Source organism: Schistocerca cancellata, chromosome 7 (assembly GCF_023864275.1).
Source record: "Schistocerca cancellata isolate TAMUIC-IGC-003103 chromosome 7, iqSchCanc2.1, whole genome shotgun sequence".
In the NCBI taxonomy this organism is placed as follows: domain Eukaryota; kingdom Metazoa; phylum Arthropoda; class Insecta; order Orthoptera; family Acrididae; genus Schistocerca; species Schistocerca cancellata.
Genome location: NC_064632.1, coordinates 232,426,712 through 232,450,526, shown reverse-complemented (window position 1 = coordinate 232,450,526; position 23,815 = coordinate 232,426,712). Strand labels below are relative to the sequence as shown.

The 23,815-nt window shown below is 40.2% G+C and overlaps 1 protein-coding gene across 1 annotated transcript in view; it reads right to left on the bottom strand.

The window, feature by feature from the left end:
- LOC126092059 (exportin-2) overlaps positions 1-23,815 on the bottom strand; it is a 171,711-nt gene that overhangs the window by 123,646 nt on the left and 24,250 nt on the right. Inside the window, exon 3 of the mRNA XM_049907465.1 lies at positions 5,548-5,740. Within this exon, the coding sequence (XP_049763422.1) occupies positions 5,548-5,740 (193 nt within the window). The remainder of the gene's footprint in view (positions 1-5,547; positions 5,741-23,815) is intronic.

Here is a 23,815-nt window from a genome sequence, read left to right as displayed (position 1 = left end):
TGAATCGCCCAACTGTTTCTTCGCCCTTATATATTATTCCAACCAGAGAAACAATAAGGACTTTACAACTTTGGAATGATTTAGAAATTTACTGAGATAACTTACAGAATCAGTACATGTGACATTTTGCAGCAAACAGGCTCAAGTCTGATTCACATAGTGCACCAGTACCCCACCACCAGGAGCACCAGCATAGCGTGCTTAAAATGTGTTGCTCTCCCTGGTGCGGAGTGTGGTGTCACTGATATTGTGTATCTGGATACACTTGAAATCTTTTTTAATTCCACAGATTGATGAAGATGACAGAGCTGGGATGGTTAATCACCAACAAGACGATGCACCACTTCATTTCCTCACGGAAGTTTGAGCTTTCCTCAATAATCGCTTCCCAGGTCGGTGCACTGGCCATGAAAGGCTCATCACATGGGCACCTCGCTCCCCGGACTTGACACCATTGGATTTCTTTTATGGGTTGTCATTAAAGAGAGAGAGAGAAAGAAAGAAAGAAAGAAAGAAAGAGAGAGAGGGGGGGGGGGGGGTGCGCGCATTTTTCCTACCCTCCCAAACCATTTAGCCGTCCTGAAAAATCCAATCTACACTGCTGTTGCACAACTTATGCCCAATTTGTTGTAACAAGTGAAGGGAAAAAATTGATTACCGGTAGGATGTTTGCTGCACCACAGACGGTTGTCACATGAAATCAAAATGACACTTGACACTCTTATGTGAAACTTGCGGTTGTTTATTATAAATGACACATCTGCCAATTCTGTAAGTTATCGCAATAAATTTCTATATCATTCCAAAGTTGTTAAGTCCTTTCTGACTCACCCTGTACTTGACATCACACTTGTTATGTGACATGGATCCTAAACACTTGAGTAGTGTTCTAGGATGGGATCCACCAGTGTTTTGTAAGCAATTGCATTTTGCCAGCATCCTACTGATGAAAAAACAGTTTGCCACCTGCTTCACCCACAATTAAGGCTATGAGATCATTCCTTTTCGTAACCACACTAGTGATTACACCAAAGTATTTATAGGAGTTGACTGATTCCAATACTGACTCACTGATATTACGGTCGTAGGATACAACATTTTTGTTTTAAAATGTAGTATCCCATCCCATGACCGCATTTTTTTAAAAATGTAGTATCCCATGACCCCAATATCAGTGACTTGCCAATTTTTATATTACTTTGAAATCTTATCACGATATGAATGGATATTTGTACAGTTTTTTTGGTTAGTACTTCTTTGCAGACACCAGTATCGCCAGCAAGAAGTCTGAGGTTACCGTTTATGTTGTCTGTCAGGTCATTAGTAAACAACATGACAGCAAAGGTTCCAAAACACTTCCCTGGGACATGACAAGACGTTCCTTCTACGTCTGTCAATGACTCTTTATCCAAGACAACACGCTCTCTGTTGAGAAATTCTCAATTTATTATCTGGGTTAACCAATCAACCTGTAAACACACAAAAGTCTCCAAATGTTTTGGGAGAGGCCCAGGTGACACACGGAACTTTTACAACATTTAAATGTGTGTCCCACTATTCAAAAAATTAGTAGTGCACTTGGTTATCTGATGAAAGCACCTAAATACTAGTTTACTTGAGCCCATAAAAATGTCTGTATAAGAAAAATTGGGCTGAATCACAAAAGTGAACTTGTCAATATATTAGAATAGAGAATAACAGACAGTATGTGGCGAGGAGAGGTTGAGGGGGGGGGGGGGGGGGGGGGGGGCTTGTGATACTGCTAGACACTGCTTCTTTGGCAGCAGTTTTTAAGTACAGAAATATTTGATGGGCAAGGGAGTTATACCATTGGTCTATTGGCCTTTGTACCTATGCAGGGATCAACAAAATCTGGGGCTGTGACGCAGTTTCAAGAACCCTACCCCTCACCCTTATAACATCAAAAAGTCAAATTACAGATTTTTAGTCATCATTTCAGTCATTTTCATTCCAGTACTTTTACACCCTGCATGTGACTAAATATATCATTTTTAATTAACTGCATTGCTACTCTCCGTGGCGTGGAGAGTAACTTTCCTATGTCATCATTTGACCAAAGCGGATTTTTCCATCATTTGCACAATTTATATATAGTTCATGTACTACATCACATTAAATTCATAGTCCCTCCACAGTTTCACCATCAAAGCTGAAGGTCTGCTGGTAGCTACACACTTAATAACCAGTCTGTTTCTTTTCACTCTTGTGAGCACAAATAACTATCCATTTTTATAACATTTCTTTCAACCCAAGAAAGCAGGGATGGTAAAAATAGTGATTATAAAGTATCTGCTGCAGTCTGTCAAGTAAAGGAGGCCCAGGTATACAAGGAATTCCATATTATTTTAGTATAGGTAACACAATTTTCCTATGTTGACATCAGTTTGAATGCAGTCACTAACAAAATAAATCATCCTGTTATAGCACAGACAGTACTTGAGGCAGAAGGTCTATTAATAGCCCAAAAAAAAAGTTGTAAATTGAAGTCTTCACACTCTAGATTCCAAAACAAGTCTTGAAGGTACTTGTCAAAGTCACAGTTCACAACAGTAAATTTACCATGTTTGGCGAAGCCGACTATAAAGGCGAACACAGAATTATTACAAGTCCATCAGTCGGTCGCTAACCGAGGCCACGTCTTCTTCTGGAAAGACAGCGGCCTAAGTCTTCTTCTGGAAAGACAGCAATGGAGGGTCCAGAATGCAGAGTCTGGCATGAGCAGCAGTGACAGTGTAACAGTGTCTCCCTTGTGAGCTCCTGATGGATGAAATGTGACTACATCTGGCACCTGGTCCGGAAAGCTCTCTCTGAGTGAACTGACTTCTCAGGGCCCGAGTGCTAGCCTAAGTACAGCCCCACCTGCCAGAATACAGGTTGTCCTGCTTTCTGTCGCATGGTCAGTATAAGACAGCCAGCAACCTCCAATGGCATTCAGATGGCTGTCTGGTGGCCACGGCAGCCTTTGGGAGTCGTTTGCTAAGAATCCAGCTGCCCAAGGAACTTTATGTAATATGTGATGCTGGCAGAGTAGGCATAATCCCACAATACAATAAATTTCTTCCTCAACCTAATTCAGTCAGAGGGTACAGTTGCTAACAAAGTTGCTAATAAGAGTACTGTGGGCAAGGATGCTTAGGATCTATTGCTAGTAAGTTGACAGTGAGTTCAGTTTTGAGTAGCTGATGGTAGGCTCGTTTTACACAACTCATGACAGTTGAGAAAAATAACACAACGTCACAAATGCCAAAACTGAGAACCATCTACACTGTTTCGAGTTTCTACCTTTATCTATGGGTGTTTCTTCGAACATACAGCAAAGCCCAAGGCTGTGTTGCAGTGGTACATTAGTAACTAATTTCAGTAACTCCCAAGGAAGCGAGTGTTTGTCAGTCTTGCAGTAGTTAATGACACAGTTGTTAACATTCAATCTTGCATTCCCATCACACTTCAAGAGGTACAAAACATATATATAATGTAATTGGATAGATAACAAATAGATAGATAGATTGGATAGATAACAAATCTACTTGCCAAGTGGCGGCAGAATACACACATAAAAGAGGATTGTAATCAGGCAACCTCCTTCAGGCAGAGCAGTTGAAGGGGAAGGAAGAAGGGTGAAGGAAAATGACTGGAAAGGTCTAGAAAAACAAGTAGATTTTGGGAAAGTCATTCAGAACCACAGGTCAGGGGAGACTTATCACATGGGATGTGAAGGAAAGACTGATTGTTTGGGACTCTGCTGCCCAACAATCAGTCTTTCCTTGGGCAGCAGAGTCCCCCAACAATCAGTCTTTCCTTCTCATCTCATGCATAAGTCTCCCCCGACCCACACTTCTGGGTGAATTTCCTGAAATCTACCCCTTTTCCTAAACATCTCCATTCCTTTTCCTTCACCCCTCTTCCCTCCCCTTCAACCGCTATGCCTGAAGAAGGAGCCACTGACTCCTAAAGCTTGCCTAATTACAATACTCTTTTATATGTGTGTTCTGCCATTGCTTGGTGAGTAGATTTTTTATCTATCCAGTTAAATTATTTTGTCAACACTTGATTGTTTTCATTGCTATATTAAAACACATATATAGTACCCTTGCTAATGTTCTTAACTTTTAGCCAGTTGTTATAGTGGTGTGCATTTAAGGAGACTACTGGGAGCGGAGGATGCCTGGTGGGAAGGAACAGTGTACAAAGTGACACTTCAGCCATTAGAGTTACTCTGCCACATCATCTTGTAGCAAGCATTTTAGGGTGCACATAGAACATTTAGCACTGTTTAGCATGTCAGTTAGGTATGACAAGGTTATTTACCCACTAGAGTGTTCGTGCCAGGTGGCATAATGCAAACACGGCACATATTATGCTAAGAAATGACAGTGATAGTTTTCCAAGCACATAAATTCTGCTAGGGAGAGTCAGAAGCAGAAACACTGGCCCAGTACAGCATTCATCCCGGCATTGCCAGTTACCAGAGTAGCTGACAGCCGAAGTGTTAGGCACAGGACAGAGACAGAGAGAAAACTGCCAACACTCCAAAGTATTCTCCGGCTCTGAACACATCATGATCACACTGCTGCCTTCTTACGAGCACACCAATAGACTTGTTTCCAAGCTTTGTATCTGCTTACAAACTTAAATCAGATGCCAAATGTCACACTACAGAAGAAAGCAATAAAAGCAACAGGATTTTTTTATTTAAAAATAAAGTTCCGCCAATGGTAAATTTCATGACTGCACCCAAGTTCAGCACAAAAGGATACACTGCATCCACTTTGAACAGTGATACTATCAATAAGGCAAACATTCATTTGCACTCCATAACACATATGGTGACTTGGACATCACACAAGTGTCTATGTTTCTGTTGTCCGAGTATAAGGACCCCACAGGAATATGGGGGTTTTGGGAGGGGGAGGGAATATTAAAAACTTGAAGATAATAGACTTGAGAGAGAAAAATTGCACTTTTCAATGGGGACACAAGCATAACGACAGAACTCACGATGAATTTTAAAAAGTAGATTATCATCACTTCACAATTGTTAACTTTGCTAACTACTCACAACTAAACTTATCACCTTCCAACCTAATCTACTTGTCTGGCTACCCTACAAATCAGTCCATTGCCACAATCCTCATCTGAAAAATTAGGCTGCTGTTAGGACACATTTGTTGGCTTCACCAACTCTCAACCAAACTTACACGTTTCAACTCAGGCCTCGGGCTTGCAGTGTCATGAGCTTTACTACCAATTTCATAATTTCAAAAGATGAAGATGAATAGCATTACATTTACTAAATGCCTAAACATGTAACACAGTCATCTACAAAAGTGCTGACAACAAGTATCAGATTTTCTTTGGGTAGCAGCAACAGCAGTAAGACATACAAATTTACATGTGTAATTTGAAAAATCCTTTTATGGACCAGCACCTTAAGCAGAATGAAGTTGTTGCTTAACTTGACAAATTCAAAATAATTTTGACTTTGTGTTTCTGATTCTGTTAAGTCAACTTGGAGAATAAACATACCTGTGTCAAACTTCTCAACCATTTGCGAGATTAGATTGGGCCACTTGTTTGGAAAATCATGCCGTCCAATAATAGATATTGCATCACTTAACTGCTTCTGTATCGCTTCTGGTGAATGTAGCATGAGATTCACTATTAACTGTTTAACAGCATCCCTGTCTTGGGCATGGATTCGGTCCGCTGCATCTTCACTCTGCAATGTGCAAAATACAAAGTTCATATGTTGTCAGCACCTGTCGAAAGAGGCCCTTCCTCTATCAACTAACTATTGAAGGCCAAGATAACACTGGAGAAAAATAAAGGCATGTATTCACAACAGCTAATACTACTTTTGACCTAATAGGGGTGGTACGCCAAGTGGGAGCCAGATTAATGGTTATCACATGCAGAATTTCGTAAGAAAATCTTTACAAAAGAGTTTTTACTTTATGTTGTCACTGTAATGCAGAAATGGACTGATTCTCCTACCTCACTTGAAATGCCTAAGCTCTCCCACCACTCTTGCATCAGCCATCCACATATCCCTGTGCCATTATTTTAGCCTCCTCCCCGTATCATTCACATTTTAAAAGAACATTTTACATTGTCTGACCAAACCTGCAGTATCTTAAAGTTATAGGATTGCATGATTTTGGGAATTTGATGGAGGTTTGGAGAAAGTGGGTAGCAATTTTATGTAAGATTGTATTTTGCTCTCTTTTTTTAATATTTTGCACATTTCAAGCATATTTGTTTCTGCTTATTTTATTAACCCTTCTAGTGACTCTGGTAAATTTAATCTACCACTGCTCTTTAATGCTGTTTATTACTTTATTTACAACAAATAACCGATTTTATTGGTATTCCATTTCATACATCTATAAAGTATTAATACCAAACAGTAGAAACTCCAGGTAGGAATATCGACAATACAGGAAAAGACAGAGTATTACATATTATAAAGAAAGCATGTTAAGTTACAGACAGGCATAATTAAAAGACACTTACATAAAGCTTTCAGCTACAGCTTTCATCAGTAAAAGAGAGGCACACCCATTCATACACACAAACAAGCATGCCTCATGCACACATTACCACCAACTCCAGCATCTCAGGCTGGAATATCCACATTCTGTGTATGAATGGTGTGTGTCTTTCTTTTGCTAACTGTGATTCACTGATACCAAAGGACACTACATTATTCTGTTTTGTGAAATGCACAATTTTACACTTCCAAACATTTAATGCAAGTTGCCAATCTTTGCACCACTTTGAAATCTTAACAAGTCTGACTGACTATTTATACAGTCTTTTGGACAGTACTTCATTACAGATAAATGCATCATCTGCAAAAAGTCTGAGGTTACAATTAATATTGTCTGCAAGGCCGTTAAAATACGACATGAACAGAAAGGGACCCAAAACACTTCCCTGTGGCACATCTGAAGTTACTTTTACATCTGATGATGACTCTGTTCAAGATAACCCACTGTGCCCTCAATCCAGTCACAAATGTCAATGACACACCACATGCTTGTACTTTTGACAATAAGCATTGATGTGATACTGAGTCAAATGTTTTACACTTCTTCCTTCTCTTTTATTTTTGAAACTTTTCACCTCCAGATACAGGTTCTAAGTGAAATAAATTATCTATCCAGCACTTTTTATACATTGTAGAAATTTTTCAGGGAAATTCAAAAGACAACCTGTAGAGAATATTGATGACTTTTTGTATGATCCCTCTTGTCTATTCACAAAACCAAATTATCTTCACACACACTTCTGTTCTGCTACAGTAGAAGGCCCCAATCACATTGTGAACAAGGGTGAGTAGGTGCAAGATTAATATGAAAAAGTGGGGTATCAGTGGTGATGAGCTTTACAATCCCTCTTTAAAACCTCTGGCCCCTCACAAGGAGTAACACCTCAATCCTTAGAACCTCTTACCCCACTGAAACGATGCAATTCCCACCTTTTCCTTCTTCCTAACATCCACAAATCCAACCATGCTGGCCATCCCAGAGTTACAGGCTTCAAAGCATTTACTGAAGTTTTATCTGCCTCAGTTAATCAGCACCTGCACCCTATAGCACAAAGCGTCCCCTCCAATATTGAAGACACCTACCATTTCTAAGATTGTCTGAAACCTGTGTCCACCCCCCCCCCCCCTCAAACCTCACTTGCCTACATTGATACCACTACCCTCCATGCCAATGTTCCCCATGTCAACAGTCTGTCTCCTGCTGAACATCACCTCAACCAGCACACACCTGATTCCAAACCAATGACATCCTTCCTGCTCATCTTGATTAATATTGTCGCAGAAGAAGCTGAGTAGCACTGTGATGTAGTGGGTATGATAGTAAACTGTTGCATCGAGGATCGTGAGTTCAAAACTCACCTGGACTGTACAATTTTAATTCCTATATGCAGTTCGAGTAAATTCTAGAAGTATCCACAAATGTCAAGAATCATCGTACTGGACTGTTCTGTAGTTGTATATATACTGTACGTGTTCTGGCCGGAGGCAGTTCACTCCACACTATTGTATGTGCAAGAGCTGAATAAACCTTCGTTAAGTGAAGTTAGTGTTCATCATTCACCTAATTACTCCTCCTTCTACGTGACATTATTCAGGTGGAGGCACTGGGTATTGGAACTTGTGATAGCGCACATTATCGACGACACAGTGGCTCCCATCAGGCCACAACAGAGCCGCTGTTTACGTGGCGAGAAACCCGAGTTCGAGCCATATTCAACAGATCACAATCTATTGGAGACAGAAGAAGAAGAGGACGTTACGATGACAGCAACTGTGTGCCACCACATGAGACATCCTTCTGGTTTCTCAGGTGACGATGGCCAAGATCCAAGCAAGTGGCTGAAGGTTTATGAGTGTATAGCCAAATTTAACAAATGGGATGACACCATGTGTTTGGCTAATATATTTTTCTAATTGGAGGGCACTGCCAAGCAATGGTATGAGAACAACGAGGAAAAGTTCACAAGCTGGGAAGTATTCCAGGCGGAACTGCAAAGTATTTCAGCGACACACGATGACAGAAGTGCAAAGGTCAAGATAAATTAGAGTGCAGGCACAGGGTCCAGGAGAGACTACAGCATTGTACATTCAAGACACCTTGGAGCTGTGTAAAATAGTGGATCCTACAATGAAAGAGGAAGATAAGGTAGCACATCTCTTGAAGGGTGTTGCTGAGGACATGTAGCCCTACTCCTGAAGGAGACTTCGACGGCAGACAACTTCATAAAATGGCACCAGTATATTGAGACATCAAAAAAGAATTACATGCAAGAAGTTTGAACGGCTTCCAAACGTCATATCGATGACTGTGATGGAGGAAGGAACTGATTTTGCAAGTGTTCTTCATCAGATAGTGAGTGAGGAAGTTCAGAAGGCACTTGGATTGCACGGTGAGCAAAAAACCGTGACACTTCAAGAGGTCATAAGGTAGGAAGTGGAACAGATGTTGAACCCAATTTCTCATCCTTCATTCCCCTTTAAAATGGTGACCCACACAAAGTTATGTCCCTACAATGACGCATGAGGAACCAGTTTGGGCACCAAGGAAGACTGATGTCTTGAGGACCCAGGATAACCAACGAGTATGTTTCCACTGCGGACGACCAGGACATGTGGTGCACTATTGTCAAGAAAGGTGGCAGATATTTGATGACGCCCGCACCAGAAGACAGCAGATCGATCTTAGCCGACGCCAACACCAGGACTACGAAGATGAACAAGATGTGGGTGCAGGACGACATAGGTCAACATTGCCACAAGCTAGCCGCTGGAGAGGATGCTCCCCAACATGCCAATCAAGGTCTCCATCACCATTTAGAAGCTTCAGCCGATCACCTAGCCGCCGCAATCTGTAAAACTAAAGGGTGCGACCTTCCTTGAAGGTGAGGCCGCCGAAGAGAAAAATCCTCCGCCATCGATCACTATAAAAATGATAGGAAACTACATTGATATCCTCATGGATGGCCAACCAGCCCAAGCTCCTGTGGACTCTGGAGCATCATATTCTGTCGTTTCGGAGAAGTACCATCACTATTTGCAGAAAACCGTATTCGTCGACAACAAAACATCTCTGCTGAAGGTGGCTAATGGGAAATACATAAAATCTACAGGAAGATGTGTCATTCGTGTGGGTATAAGTGGCCATACACAGCCCTTAGAATTCATCATCTTACAAGAGTGTAGTCATAACGTCATTCTTGGATGGGACTTTTTGAAAGCTTCTCAGGCAATTATAGGTGGTGGTCACTCGAAGATTATGCTAAATGAGATAAGATACTGTGGACAGGAAGATGTGCATCCAAGTGTGTGGAGACTGTGTGTGTTGGATGAAGTGATCATTCCTGCAGTCAGCTCTAGAAAAGTAACTATCACATGTCATGCCATGCATCAACCCATGGATCTTGTAGTAGAATGTAAGAGAAGCATACCACTGGAGAATAACTTGGTCATCCCAGCCTCTGTCGTCTCATTTCAGAACGGATTCGATGAATTGTGAATATTTAACTGTCACCAAGAACCGCAGATCCTTCCAAGACGCATGTACATAGCAAACGCTGAGCCATTAGTTGCCGAACAGCTGAGCATCACAGAAACCTCCCACTTGAGTCTGTGGGCGACATTGGCACTACCACTACAAGGCAAGAACTTCTAGCTCTACTATCACCAGCTCTCACTAAGGAACAACAGAAGAAACTACTTGCAATTCTTCAAGAATTCCCTGAATGCTTCAATCCACAGGTGAAGAGCAAATTAGACTCATCAACGGTGAAGCACCGGATCAGCACTGGAGACTATCAACCAATAAGCCAGACAGCATACCATGTGTCAGCAACGGACCGTCGAATAATTTGCTATGTGGTAGAGAAAATTATGAAGAATGACATCATTCGACCTTCGCAGAGCCCATGGCCGTCGCCAGTAGTTCTCACCAGGAAGAAGGATGGCAGTTGGCGCTTTTGTGTTGATTACTGGAAGCTTAATAAGATAACTAAAAGGCATGTTTACCCCCTTCCACGAATTGACGATACACTAGACTGTCTAAAGGGCACTAATTTTTTCTCAACCATGAACGTGTACTCGGGATACTGGCAAATCGAAGTAGATGAGCTGATCATGAAAAAACTGCATTCACCACCCCTGAGGGCCTTTATGAGTTTAGGGTAATGCCGTTTGGTTTGTGTAATGCACCAGCAACTTTTGAATGGATGATGGATAATCTTCTACATCATCACCTGATGTGGACAATGTGTCTTAGCTATTTAGATGACATTACAGAGTTCTCAGACACATCTGACGAACACTCAAAAAGATTGAGGGCCCTTCTAAAGTGTTTCCAACAAGGCGGACTGAAACTCAATCCAAGAAAGTGTCTCTTTGGAGAAAAAGAAATCAAAATACTTGGACACCTTGTTTCAAATGAAGGTGTGTGGCCAGACCCGAAAAGGTGAGGCCTATAACTGAATTTCCTATTCCTAAAAGTGTTAGAGATGTGAGAAGCTTCCAAGAATTATGTTCTTATTCCCATCGTTTTATCAAAGACTTTTGTATCAAAGCCAGATCACTCCAAGAGTTGTTAAAAGCTGATGCTAAATTTATCTGGGGTGGTGCTCAACAAGATTCTTTCGATGCGCTGTGAAAAGCTCTAATGACTGACCCTGTACTTGGTCTGTATGATGACAGAGCACCTACAAAACTACACACAGATGCCAGTGGGCATGGGATCGGTGCTGTTCTGGTGCAAATTTCAGATGGAAAAGAGATGGTTATAGCCTATGCTTCTAGTACACTTACAAAAGCCGACAGAAACTACTCAACTACAGAAAGAGAATGTCCTGTTGTGATCTGGGCCATGTGCAAATTTCGACAGTATCTCTATGGAAGGCCATTCACAGTTGTTACAGACCATCATTCACTTTGTAGGTTGACAGGTCTTAAGGATCCAACAGGACAAGCCAGGTGGGCACTACGTCTTCAAGAGTATGGCATTACCATAGTGTGTGTGTGTACACACACACACACACACACACACACACACACACACACACACACACACTACCATGTACACACACACACACACACACACACACACACTACCATGTATTATAAACTCAGCTTCCATGAGATTTTGTCAGTAATCTCATTTTGCTTATTGTCCTGTCTTCCACCTTTAAGTTTTGAGGTTTTCAGATCATATCCAATGTCGTCCTCGGCAATCAGTCCTTCCTTCTCATCCCATCCAGGAAGTCTCCCCTGACCCAAGGTTCTGAGTGACTTTCCCGCAACTTTCCCCACTTTCTAAACCTCGCCATTTCTTTTCTTTCCCCCATCTTCCTTCCCCTTCAACCCTTCTGCCAGAATGAGGAGGCAGTGGTTCTAAAAGCTTGCACATTTCCTTAACTTTCATGTGTGTTTCCAGCTACTGCTGCTTGGCAAGTATATTTTTCACCTATCTACTTACATTACAGTTTCAAAAAGTGGGCGTTATGACCAATACAACTACACTGTACCCCATAGATTGCCCACATTGTGTCATTCTACAAAAGCCAACCAGTACCCTTAAATAGTAGTAGGAATCCCTTTACTAGATCCCTGTTAACCACAATTTCTTCACGAATTAATGATACAGCTATTTTGTACCTTTTGGTCTCCAATGCTTCCATCGGAATATTAAATGTGGTGTGGTCTCATCCCCTGTATCACACAGCCCTCATTTAGGGGCTTCTTCCTCCAGGGCCTTCATCTGCACGTATTCACTGAAGTTCCATTGGCCAGTGATTAGACCTACCACGAGTTTAAATCCTCCACATGTTCAAGCCCAGGACTGCACAACTTCTCTTAAAACATGTTTGCACCATCATGTTTTTGTTTTTAGATTTTAGTCCAATGTTCTACATGTTGTATCCTGATCCAGCTATATAGTTAAGATTTTACCATTGCCTTAATAATTTCATTGCCAGGGCTGATACAGTTTTCACAGCTGCTTGGCTGTCTGAATAAATGTACGTACAATCCTTGCAACACATATATAGATCCTCCTCTAAGAATACTCTGACAGTGAATACCTCTGCCTGGAATACTGTGGATAGCTTCCCTAGACAGACTGCACTCTCCAGTTGAGGCTGCAGCCCAGAACCTTCATCTGTTTCATCTTTTATAGACTAAGCATACAGCCTAAGAGGAAGACAGTGACCATCTTGTAAACAGATTTATAATATAACATACTTTTGTTTTTTAAATTGTAGCCCAGGCTTACAAGCAGTTTTTCTTCCTGTTCAACACTCACGAATTGAGCAAGGTCAAGAAGCTAAAGAAAGTGACATTACATGTCATGGACCATACAGCAACTTGCAACTGTGTAAACAGATGTAAACTTTAAAAATGACCTGTGGAACAGTAATATGAAATTAATGTGAGCAATTATATATTTGCAATCTTTATTTTATTTGATACAAAAATTTGAGAATGAAATCGATCTTGATGTTTTAATAGTATTCTGTAAATACTGCATGATCCAACACTAATATACTTTATGTGCACTGTAAGACGACTCTTGTATAAATAGTTAATGGAAGGACTTGATAGAAACTCAAATAACATTGACCAGTACTGGCCAATTTTTCACCACTACCAATCTACACAAACACACAGCACTGTGTTTATTCTTCAAAAGCTGAAGTTTATATCAGTAGAATATTATGTGTAATCAATTTGAAAGAATCTTATTTACTGGCCACTTCGTCAGTCGACATGAAGGGTTAGCAGAAGGATACAGCAGTAGCTTAAGGGGGTATTTCAGAAATCTAAGGAATCATTGGAAAGTTTTGTAAATTTCATTCAGAAAATTAATATTACTAACTGAGGATGATTACACCAACACAGCTAAATTACAGGAAGCTGAGCAGAGAGTGTTTGATGCATTTTTCGGGGAGGGGCGTTTACCACCAGAAATGTCACGCACTTTACTTGTTGAATCCCCAAAGACTTTAAATGATGGGGTAGACAATGCAGCAGCATTCGCTGAAGCTGATGTAGTCACCAAACCACAGGAAAAGAAAGTGATATTCAACATAGTTGTTTTAAAATATGTTCATCCAAGTCATATTAAGTATAACTGTAGGAAATAACGATGTCAAGCATGTGGACGGTTTGGGCATTCAGAATGAACCTACATGCAAGGGTTTGCAGAACCAGGGAAAGTGGTCAAAGGATGGATCTCACAAACCACCTGTTAAATGAGGTAATAGGCAGTGTAGCCACTGTGCAACACTCCCTGTAAGTGTTAGCACAGGACACCTCTGCAGAACCAATGGCAGACTTTTCTCTGACCAGCTATGTGCGAGGAAAACTGTGTAAATTTTTGTTACATAAGCGTCACTAGTTTCTGTGGCAAGTTAAGAGTATACTTGGTGAAGATAAATGAATCCAATTTACTGGGGGTTAAGTGGTATAGTTAACGTTCATTAACTCGGTTTGGTGCTGCTGTAATTCTGTATTCTGAATTCTGAGTGGTTGGGGGAGGTGGGAAGTAACTTACAGTTTAATGTAGTTCTCCTTATAGCTGACAGTGAATACGAAGTCAGACTCGAGTTAGGTTCCCTGATTGCACATCATGCTGAAGTTGAATTAGAATGATGTATAACAGAGATAGATAGAACACTGTTTCATCTCTGCTCTACAGTGGAAAATCCACACTGCCACAAAGATCACACCTTGGCTGGAGGCGGCTCTCTAAACAGCATACAATATCTCTTAAAAGTCAGCTCACAGGATATCATACTGAAAGGTAAATGGAAATTGAGGTGGGTAGACATAGGAACTGACATGCTGGTTAATTCTTTGCCTGCGAACAAAGAGGTAAATGAAGCATAATGTTTTAAATGGTGTAATTTGTACTACGTACGAAAAGCAGATGTAAGCCACGTTGTCCCTGTCAGCATAAATAACTTCAGTTCTGAAGAAGTAAAGCTATCATGTGGTACTCTGATGACCAGCTTAGAAGTACTTGATGAAGATGAACTTACATTACAGAGTTCCCACCATTTACAGCCTGTAATTGAACAAGTTATAATAACAAGTTCGTGATTGGCTCAATTGGAGGTAGCAGTGGAAGATCATCGAAAACGGCATTCACAGTACCATCGGGTCGAGTATCGTCGTATGCAACTTGGACTGAAAAATGTGCCAGCAACTTTCCAGAGCTGATTAGAAGGGGTATAACATGGATTAAAACCAAAGTAATGCATGGTGTACTTAAACAGCATATCTCAGGATATCCAGGAGTATGCAATATGTTTACACATAGCATGACTAACATCAGCTTGAAAAAGTGTCATTTTGTATCACAGGAAGTGTTTCTTGGGCTATATTATATGCCAGGATAGCATACGCACCAATACACATCTTGTTCCCAATACCCACTGCAGAGAAAGAATTGCAGTTATATTTGGGGATAGCTAATTACTACAGAATATTTATTCCAATTTTTTTTTAATCACAAATCCATTCACACAATTGTTGTTGTTGTTGTTGTTGTTGTTGTGGTCTTCAGTCCTGAGACTGGTTTGATGCAGCTATCCATGCTACTCTATCCAGTGCAAGCTTCTTCATCTCCCAGTACCTACTGCAGCCTACATCCTTCTGAATCTGCTTAGTGTATTCATCTCTTTGTCTCCCTCTACGGTTTTTACCCTCCAATACTAAATTGGTGATCCCTCGATGTCTCAGAACATGTCCTACAAACCGATCCCTTCTTCTAGTCAAGTTGTGCCACAAGCTCCTCTTCTCCCCAATTCTACTCAACACCACCTCATTAGTTATGTGATCAACCCATCTAATCTTCAGCATTCTCCTGTAGCACCACATTTCAAAAGCTTCTATTCTCTTCTTGTCTAAGCTATATATCGTCCAAGTTTCACTTCCATACATGGCTACACTCCATACAAATACTTTCAGAACTGACTTCCTGACACTTAAATCAATACTCCATGTTAACAAATTTTTCTTCTTCAGAAACGCTTTCCTTGCCATTGCCAGTCTACATTTTATATCCTCTCTACTCCGACCATCAGTTATTTTGCTCTCCAAATAGCAAAACTCCTTTACTACTTTAAGTGTCTCATTTCCTAATCTAATTCCCTCAGCATCACCCGACTTAATTCGACTACATTCCATTATCCTCGTTTTGCATTTGTTGATGTTCATCTTATACCCTCCTTCCAAGACACTGTCCATTCCGTTCAACTGCTCTTCCAAGTCCTTTGCTGTCTCTGACAGAATTACAATGTCATCGGTGAACCTCAAAGTTTTTATTTCTTCTCCGTGGATTTTAATACCTACTCCGAACTTTTCTTTTGTTTCCTTTATTGCTTGCTCAATATACAGATTGAATAACATCGGGGATAGGCTACAACCCTGTCTCACTCCCTTCCCAACCACTGCTTCCCTTTCATACCCCTCAACTCTTATAACTGCCATCTGCTTTCTGTACAAATTGTAAATAGCCTTTCGCTCTCTGTATTTTACCCCTGCCACCTTCAGAATTTGAAAGAGAGTATTCCAGTCAACATTGTCAAAAGCTTTCTCTAAGTCTACAAATGCTAGAAACATAGGTTTGCCTTTCCTTAATCTTTCTTGTAAGATAAGTCGTAGGGTCAATATTGCCTCACGTGTTCTGATATTTCTACGGAATCCAAACTGATCTTCCCCGAGGTCAGCTTCTACTAGTCTTTCCATTTGTCTGTAAAGAATTTGTGTTAGTATTTTGCAGCTGTGACTTATTAAACTGATAGTTCGGTAATTTTCACATCTGTCAACACCTGCTTTCTTTGGGATTGGGATTATTATATTCTTCTTGAAGTCTGAGGGTATTTCTTCTGTCTCATACATCTTGCTCACCAGATGGTAGAGTTTTGTCAGGACTGGCTCTCTCAAGGTTGTCAGTAGTTCTAATGGAATGTTGTCTACTCCGGGGGCCTTGTTTCGACTCAGGTCTTTCAGTGCTCTGTCAAACTCTTCACGCAGTATCGTATCTCCCATTTCATCTTCATCTACATCCTCTTCCATTTCCATAATATTGTCCCCAAGTACATCGCCCTTGTATAGGCCCTCTATAAACTCCTTCCACCTTTCTGCTTTCCCTTCTTTGCTTAGAACTGGGTTTCCACCTGAGCTCTTGATATTCATGCAAGTAGTTCTCCTTTCTCCAAAGGTCTCTCTAATTTTCCTGTAGGCTTATCTCACCCCTCGTGAGATAAGCCTCTACATCCTTACATTTGTCCTCTAGCCATCCCTGCTTAGCCATTTTGCACTTCCTGTCGATCTCATTTTTGAGACGTTTGTATTCCTTTTTGCCTGCTTCATTTACTGCATTTTTATATTTTCTCCTTTCATCAATTAAATTTAATATTTCTTCTGTTACCCAAGGGTTTCTACTAGCCCTCGTCTTTTTACCTATTTGATCCTCTTCTGCCTTCACTATTTCATCCCTCAAAGCTACCCATTCTTCTTCTACTGTATTTCTTTCCCCCATTTCTGTCAATTGTTCCCTTATGCTCTCCCTGAAACTGTGTACAATCTCTGGTTCTTTCAGTTTATCCAGGTCCCATCTCCTTACATTTCCACCTTTTTGCAGTTTCTTCAGTTTTAATCTACAGTTCATAACCAATAGATTGTGGTCAGAGTTCACGTCTGCCCCTGGAAATGTCTTACAATTTAAAACCTGGTTCCTATATCTCTGTCTTACCATTATATAATCTATCTGATACCTTTTAGTATCTCCAGGGTTCTTCCATGTATACAACCTTCTATCATGATTCTTAAACCAAGTATTAGCTATGATTAAGTTATGCTCTGCGCAAAATTCTACCAGGCGGCTTCCTCTTTCATTTCTTAGCCCCAATCCATATTCACCTACTATGTTTCCTTCTCTCCCTTTTCCTACACTCGAATTCCAGTCACCCACGACTATTAAATTTTTGTCTCCCTTCACTACCTGAATAATTTCTTTTATCTCATCATACATTTCATTAATTTCTTCGTCATCTGCAGAGCTAGTTGGCATATAAACTTGTACTACTGTAGTAGGCATGGGCTTCGTGTCTATCTTGGCCACAATGATGCGTTCACTATGCTGTTTGTAGTAGCTTACCCGCACACCTATTTTTTTTTATTCATTATTAAACCTACTCCTGCATTACCCCTATTTGATTTTGTATTTATAACCCTGTATTTACCTGACCGGAAGTCTTGTTCCTCCTGGCACCGAACTTCACTAATTCCAACTATATCTAACTTTAACCTACCCATTTCCCTTTTTAAATTTTCTAACCTACCTGCCCGATTAAGGGATCTGACATTCCACGCTCCGATCTGTAGAACGCCAGTTTTCTTTCTCCTGATAACAACGTCCTCCTGAGTAGTCCCCGCCCGGAGATCCGAATGGGGGACTATTTTACCTCCGGAATATTTTACCCAAGAGGACGCCATCATCATTTAATCATACAGTAAAGCTGCATGCCCTCAGGAAAAATTACGGCTGTAGTTTCCCCTTGCTTTCAGCCGTTCACAGTACCAGAACAGCAAGGCCATTTTGGTTAGTGTTACAAGGCCAGATCAGTCAATCATCCAGACTGTTGCCCCTGCAACTACTGAAAAGACTGCTGCCCCTCTTCAGGAACCACACGTTTGTCTGGCCTCTCAACAGATATCCCTCCGTTGTGGTTGCACCTACGGTACGGCTATCTGTATCGTTGAGGCACGCAAGCCTTCCCACCAACGGCAAGGTCCATGGTTCATACTGGTCTTAAATTTGGAACTTGGATACGAATTTCTCCTTCACGCCCCTTCTCCACAATCCGCAATTACTCACAACACTAATAGATAGATAATCCGAATTATTCGTAAGTGTCTTGATTTACGTTCTAACTAAAAGCCCTTCGTTCGGTGCAGCAATTTTAGAATATTAATCTTATCACGGTATCACTAGGAAAATATTATGGTCCAAGTTATCGTTTTTCAGTGACAATTTTCTGGCTGTGAGACTAACTAAATGTGCTCTCTTACATACCTGGTATGCAGCAGAAGATATTTGGACAGATAAAATTCAACAGGACTAATTCATAATAAAGCCAGATGGTCTGCAGGAATATCTGTTTATAAACAAAACTCATTTTTATTGCTGCATCGTTAGTATTTAATTTCCCCCATGTGTGTTGCCTTGTATGTGATAGGTATTTCCAGCTGATCATCGGAATAGCATACAGTTCTGTTTTTCCATAAATTAATATTTCATGGAAACCATCCACGTAAATATGTGTCAAATTTTCGTAAGTGAAGCGGAAAAGCGTGTTTCAGCTTGATATATCAGAGATCGCCAGGTTAGGAATAAAGTCTAAGGACTCTTTTTTCTACAAAAAAATTAGGACGTGATCTGTTTAAGTCTATGTATGTGTATTTCTTTACAAATGAATATTCACACAATTACTAGAAAAAAGTGAAATTTCAATTGTATCCAGATAGTGAAAAATCATTTGTAAAACTCAAAGACTGGTTGACCATTGGTCCAGCTCTCACTTTTCCAGACCACCAAAAGCAATTTATACTCTCATGTGACATCAGCAACATGTACTAGGGTGCATCTTAAGCAGGAAGATTTTTTTTTTTAATCATTCTTCCGAATGGCTTGAAGCAGCCCGCCAAGAATTCCTCTCCTGTGCCAACCTCTTCATCTCAAAGTAGCACTACATCATCAATTATTTGCTTGAAGTATTCCAATCTCTGTTTTCCTCTACAGTTTTTCCCTCTACAGCACCATCTAATACCATGGAAGTTATCCCCTGATGAGACCTACATCCTACCAGCCTGTCCCTTCTTCTTGTTGGTATTTTCCTTAACAACCCTTTCCTTGCCAATCTCCCGGAGAACCACATTACCTTAGCAGTCCACTTAATTTTCAACATTCTCCTGTAGTACCACATCTCAAATGCTTCGATTTTCTTCTTTTCCAATTTTCACACAATCCATATTTTTCTATCATGCAATGCTGTGCTCCAAACACACATTCTCAGAAATTTCTTCCTCAAATTGAGGCCTATGTTTGATACTATCAGACCTCTCTTGGCCACCCAAATGTCCTTTTTGCCAGTGCTAATCTCCTTTTGATGTCCTCCCTGCTCTGTCCATCATGGATTATTTTGTTGCCTACATAGTGGAATTTCTTAACTTCCTCTACTTTGTTATCACCATTCCTGCTGTTAAGTTTCTCGCTGTTCACATTTCTGCTATTTTTCATTGTTTTCGTCTTTCTTCAGTTTACTCCCTATCCATATTCTGTAGTCGTTAAGACTATTCACTTCATTCAACAGATTCTGCAATTCTTCATTTTCACTGAGGATAGCAATGTCACCAGCAAATGTTATCACTGATATCCTCTCAAATTGAATTTCAATCCCACTCTTGAACCATTCTTTTATTTCCTTCATTGGTTCTTCAGTGTACAGATTGAACAGTAGTGGCGAAAAAAACGTATCCCCATCTTACACCCTTTTTAATCCAAGCACTTCATTCTTGGTAATCACTCGTTATTGTTTCCACTTGGTTCTTGTACATATCGTATATTACCCATCTTTCCCTATAGCTTACATTTATTTTCTTCAAAATTTCGAATACATTGCACCATTTTACACTACTGAATGCTTTTTCCAAGTTGACAAATCATATGATCGTGTCTTAATTTTTCTTTAATCTTGCTTCATTTATCAACCGTAATATCAGAATTGCTTCTCTGGTGCCTTTCCCTAGGAACCGATTGTCATCTAAAATATCCTTATTATTTTCCATTCTTCTGTATATTATCCTTGTCAGCAAATTGGACACATGAGCTGTTATTCTGATTGTGCGATAATTCTCACACTTGTCAGCTCTTGCAACCTGCAGAATTGTGTGGATGCTGTTACGCCAAAAGAAGGGTTGTATATCACCAGACTCATACATTTTCCACACCAATGTGAATAGTCATTTTGTTGCCATTTATCCCATTGATTTTAGAAATTCTGATGGAATGTTATCTATCTCTACTGCCTTATTTGATCTTAATTCCTCCAAAGCTCTTCTAAATTCTAATTTTAATACTGGATCCCCTACCTCTTCTGTATCGACTCTTGTTTCCTCTTCTATCTCGTCATTAGACAAGTCTTCGCTCTCACAGAGGCTTTCAATGTACTCTTTCCACCTACCCAGTCTCTCCTTTGCATTTAACAGTGGAATTCCCATTTCACTCTTGGATGTTACCACCCTTGCATTTAATTTCACCAAAAGTTGCTTTGACTTTTCTGTACGTAAAGTCAGTCCCTCCAATAATCATTACTGTTCGATTTCTTCCCATTTTTCATGCAGCCATTTTGCCTTACCATCCCTGAATGTCCTGTTTATTTCATTCCGAAGTAACCTATATTTCTATATTCCTGAATTTCCCTGAACATTTTTGTACTTCCTTCTTTTGTTGATCAACTTACCTATTTCTTCCACTACCCATGGTTTCCTCACAGTTACCTTCCTCATACCTACATTTTTCCCTCCAACTTCTGTGATTGCCCTTTTTAGGGATGTCCATTACTCTTCTAACTGAATTACCTACCAAGCTATTCTTTACTGATTTACCTACAGCCTCAGAGAACTTGAAGTGTATGTCTTCCTTTCTTAGTACTTCCTTATCCCACTTCTCTGAGCATTCTCTCTTTCTTATTTGTCTCTCAAACTTCAGCCTACTCTTCACCATTACCAAGTTGTGATCTGAATCTATACCTGCCCCTGGGTACGGCTTACAATCCAGTTTCTGATTTTGCATTCTCTGCCTGACCGTGGCGTAATGTAACTAAAATCTTCCCGTATCTCCTGGTGTTTTCCAAATGTACCTCCTCCTCTTGTGATTCTTACTACCTGAAATTTATTGCAGAATTCAGGTTCTCATTCCTAATACCATGCCCATATTCTCCCATAGCCTTTTCTTTCACTCCTTCCCCTACAATCGCATTCCAGTCCCCCATAACGATTAGATTTTCATCTGCCTTTACATACTGAATTATCTCTTCCATATCCTCACATACTTTCTCTATCACTTCATCTTCCACTTGAGACGCTGGCATGTATACCTGAACTAATGTTGTCGGTGTTGGTTTGCTGTCGATTCTGATGAGAACAACCCCATCACTGAACTGTTCACAGCAACTCACACTCTGTCCTACCTTCCTATTCATAATGAATCCTACTCCCATTACTCCATTTTCTGTTGTTGTTGATACGACCCTACAGTCATCTGACCAGAAATCCTTGTCTTCTTTCCATTTACTTCACTGATCCCCACCATATCTAGACCAAGGCTTACCATCTCCCTTTTAATATTTTCTAGGTTCCCTACCATGTTCAAACTTCTGACATTCCATTCCCCAACTTTTAGAATGTTATCTTTTCATTTGCTATTCAACCTTTTTCTCATGGTCACCTCTTATTTGGCAACCCATTCCCAGAGATCCAAATGGGGGCTAGTCCGGGATCTTTTGTCAATGGAGAGATCATCATCATGATAATTTTTCAATTCCAGGCCACATTACAGTGGCAGTGCAGTGCAGTGGTTTCCATTGCCTTCTGCATCCTCCTGCCACTGGTCATTGCTGATTCTTCCGCCTTTTAGGGGCAGTTTCCCACCCCAAGGGCAAAAGAGTGCCTTGAACCTATGGTTATTCCAACACATACTTATGCCTTAAAAGAGAGGTTGCCAAACGTTTTAGCTTTATGGCCACACTATGTTTTCCATTAAGCCCCAAGGACCAACTGTAGTTTATCATACCAATATACTGTAATGTTGAATTACAAGTCAGTTTTTGTTTCTCGTCTAGACGGTGACTGGGATACCTATGGCACAGGAGTGGGGGTGGACTCCACCCCGTAATTTCTGTTGGCACTTATGTGGAAGCGTCCAAGTCATTTCATTGCCGCAGTGATAAATGATGTGCATGCTTCAGTCTATGTATTGTCACGACTACTCCCAACAATGCTAAATTTATAGTAGTGACATCTTCCGGAGAGTAGAAAAGTTAATTGCAGTAGTACAGCAACATCTTGTGTGTAGCAGCAAGATCTGTGACCTGAACAGCAAAATATAATTGTTCTTTCCAATTTTCAGCACTACTTATCTCTATGAAAAAACGGCTCCAAAATGAAACATACAAAAAATTTTTACAGGTCTAAACTAGCTGAAGAGCATTTGAAGTAGCTGCTGTTAACTTCCACTAGTACACTTCATCCATAGCTGCAAACAATTTTAACAGGAAATTTACAGCTACGGCCTACATAACTCTCATTTTTCATAATTACAATCTTTAATTTCTTCCCTACGTGTGTCTCTTAGATATGCAAATTTTCAGAAAATCTCATACAATTAACTACAGTTAAAATCTTCAATTATATTACATGTCAGTTAATATATACCTGATTTGGTCATAAAAAATAACTGATTATTTAATGTATTTTGTACGATTTATTTACAGTGTAAATTTTACAATGTCAGTTTTACTTTGCTTAATGAGCACAATTCATTCCCGAATCTTCTTCGTAATTAACAGACATTAAGTGGAATGCTTTTTTCTCCTAGGAATCCATGTAGAATAAGTCAATGTGTTCCATTCTGAAAAAACAGGTATTCTAACAAATATATAATACTGTAATTTTTTATTTATAGTAATTTGCTGAAAAAGGGAGTGCCTTATGGGTATTCTTTAATGAATTTGTGTTAGTTAACAACGATGTATCAGAATTGGAATTCATAAACAGATGCTGTATGGGAGGATTTCCAAGCACTGGTGAAGAATAGATTTTGTAATGCTGTTGCGCAGAATTTGCAACAGCGTTGTGGAAGCCCAAGCAGTGGAACAGGTGATAACAATTGTGGTGGGAGGTGCACTGTGATCCAGACAGTTGACTGAATACAGCATTGTCGGAGCCTCCAATTTATAGAAAACTGCATGCCTTAGTATTCATTTATAATGGCTAAAGAGACTAATCCAGGCCAGAAGGTGATTTTTTTTAAACGGTTATGAAAAGAAAAGAAAAAAAAATTACTATACAGGCTCTTCATGCGAAGCAGCATTTGTTAAGCAAGTCAGTGTCTTAATTTGCTTCTACCTGTTGTGCATCACTCTTTATGGGAGGTGCTCAATAAGCAAAATTTTACTGTAATACAAACAATTACGG